The sequence below is a fragment of the Austrofundulus limnaeus genome, unplaced genomic scaffold (genome assembly GCF_001266775.1).
Source record: "Austrofundulus limnaeus strain Quisiro unplaced genomic scaffold, Austrofundulus_limnaeus-1.0 Scaffold1697, whole genome shotgun sequence".
In the NCBI taxonomy this organism is placed as follows: Eukaryota; Metazoa; Chordata; class Actinopteri; order Cyprinodontiformes; family Rivulidae; genus Austrofundulus; species Austrofundulus limnaeus.
In genome coordinates, this window is record NW_013954099.1 from 53424 (window position 1) to 56322 (window position 2899).

The window sequence follows — 2899 nt, forward strand, 5'->3', positions numbered from 1 at the left end:
TGGGTGTGGATGGGTTAAATGCGGAGCACAATTTCATCATTGTGTGGAAACATACACTGATGACAAATAAAGCACCTTTACCTTTTAATATCCCAGCATTTTTGATGCAAAATTAGCAACATGTCTAATTAAAACTGTCAGAGCAACACAGAGAAAGAAAAAGGAGACACACACATACATCTTGCTATCTTTGTGAGGACTTCACACACGGCGCTCACTGCATCTCTGCCTCAGTCTGCACTTGTTTTTTACACCGGGCAAAAAACAAGCAAACATTTAAAGCAGCTGTTAAGTTAAGAGCACAGTTTGAAATGTACACTGAAGAAAGCCTGCATCAGGACTTTTATAACGTGATGTGAGCAGAGTCTGGTCCACATGATGGTGGACGGCTGCGCTCACTAAAACCTAACAGTGACAAAAGACCCAGAGCTTTTTATTTGAATCCAGCAGGGAGAAGAATACAGGTGTTCTTCTATGCCTCCTGTGAGCAGCTCCAGCATTTTTTAAAAGAAAAACATTATGGACACACTGATTACAGTGTGGCTTAAACATGGTGCTCGCTGCGCTCCTGTCTGTAAAACAAACTTAAACCCAGCTGTTCTCTCTCCCCTCATATTCCCACACAGAGGGTAGAAACAGATAAATTAGACAGTTAAAACACATTTACAGTTCAGAACTCACCCTTATTGTTGTTGTTAGCCCTCTGTCTCACAACATTAGCTGCTGCGCTGTCCCCGGGGGGAGGGGGCGGACACATGCGCTCACGTGACCCAAAGAACGCATCGGCTGAACGGACRGACGTATCGGCCGATACTGATACAAGGAAAAAACACAAATATCAGCCAAAAGTATCATCCGGCTGATGTATCGGTTGACCCCTACACAACAACCACACATCATAAACACAAACATGACAAACAAGAAACAACCACACAAAGAAGCTGTTTTACTTGACGTTCTTTCTTATTTTTTCCGTTGCAGTTGACTTTGGCGTGTCGGCACAGCTGGACAGAACGATTGGTCGAAGGAACACTTTCATTGGTACTCCTTATTGGATGGCTCCAGAGGTCATCGCCTGTGACGAGAACCCTGAAGCCACATATGACTACAGGGTATTTTCACTTTACAACTGGTTTTTACATGTTTTTGTTCTGATGGGTTTTTCTATAAACTCAAGATGAACTGCACACAGAAAGCAGCCACTGATACGTGTTAATAAAATAAAAATGAGTTTTAAATTCAAGCTAAAGTCTCCTGAACTGCTCTGTGTGTCTCTTGTTCTCAGAGCGACCTCTGGTCTTTGGGCATCACTGCTTTAGAAATGGCTGAAGGAGCTCCACGTAAGTCAGATTCACCTCTGCACAATTATCAAACACAACTACAGTTACTCACTTCTAACAGTTTTACATTCAGCAGCACATACAATAAAATGATCACCAGTGACATCTCCTCAGGGTTGTATTGGTTAGCTGGTCTGGTCCTACAGGTTTGTGTTAGCTTAATGCTAATGCAGCTGTTATGATTCATTAATCTGGGAGAGCTTCAAGGTCATTTCCAAACAATCCTGACTTCATCACTCGACASCAGTGGTTCTCGACTGATTTTCCTCAAAGTCCTGTTGTTTTACCTCCAGGCCAAGCTGAGCTGACCCTTCCTCCACCCCTCACTACTGCCCAACCAAAGATGCATCCAACCTTTTTCTGTTTATCAAAAGAAACAAAAGAATAAAGCGAAAACTACTTTTCTTTGAAAACAGAAGAAAGAAGAACTGTATGAGATAAGTCTTGTGTCAGCAGGAAGTGAATCTGAATGTTCATCATTTGAAACTGAATTCATTGGTTTGGAAATAAATTTCACTAAATTTAAACTGAATTTAAAGTTTTGTATCTGAATTAATTTTCTTTGAAACTGTATTTTGTTTTATTACAAATTCAGTTTGACTACTTTCACTTTCAGTTCCAAATTCAGATTTTTGTGTCACATCCTGGTCCTTGAGAAAGCCAGGCAGAGTAATCAAACACAGATAAACAGATTTATGTTTCACTTTGGTGAAGTTTCNTTTACCAATATTAGGAGAATCAGAAGCAAGTTTCCTCTTGAGATGACCTACACTGAAAGACAAAATCATTAAAGAAGGTTTGGATTGGTAAAGCTTTTATTGTAACTAGAGGACAAACCTTTCATCAGGACTTGTGTAAACTGAATCAGTTTTAATAATAGTCTTTTTTTAAAAAAACAGAATGGGTAGAGTTGTGTCTTAAAGGCTCTGCAGTAAACAGCATACATGTCTAAATCAAGTCAGACCCATGACCCAGCTGCTGGTGTTTTTTCTTCCAGTGATGGTGGTCATCTGACCCATTCATTGTGTGTTTGTTTGTCTTCCAGGGTCTTTCCCATCTGCACTCCCACCATGTGATTCACAGAGACATTAAGGGACAAAACGTTTTACTGACAGAGAACGCTGAGGTCAAACTGGGTAAGAAACAGACTCATGGAGAGGGCTTCCTCAGGCACGACCCGACAGAGCCCAGACCCAACGACACAACAATAGAGATCGACCGATACAGGTTTCTGAAGGCCGATATCAAGACCGATTTTTTTTACATCAGTCTGATACGTGCAGCCGATTTTTTTTACATCAGTCTAACCGATACGTGCAGCCGATTTTTTTTGTCGATTCTTTAAGCCGATACTGCCTTTTCTTCCTCCTTTAACATGATAAAAATAAGAATGATAACAAATCTTACACAAGTCTTAATTTAAAACAAAAAAAAACCCATTTATTAACTAAGCCTTGTCTGATGCAGGCTGTATTAAGTGCTACCACACAGGATTTCTTCTTTAAAAAAATTAAAAATAAATAAATTCATTATTTATTATAAATAAATTCATTATTTAA

The 2899-nt window shown here is 39.7% G+C and overlaps 1 protein-coding gene across 1 annotated transcript in view; it reads left to right on the forward strand.

The window, feature by feature from the left end:
* The window catches only part of LOC106536133 (TRAF2 and NCK-interacting protein kinase), a gene marked incomplete at both ends in the record, with an annotated part of 56121 nt that overhangs the window by 43145 nt on the left and 10077 nt on the right, over positions 1-2899 (forward strand). Inside the window, 2 exon segments of the mRNA XM_014033331.1 lie at positions 982-1112; positions 1286-1340. Of these exon segments, the coding sequence (XP_013888785.1) occupies positions 982-1112; positions 1286-1340 (186 nt within the window).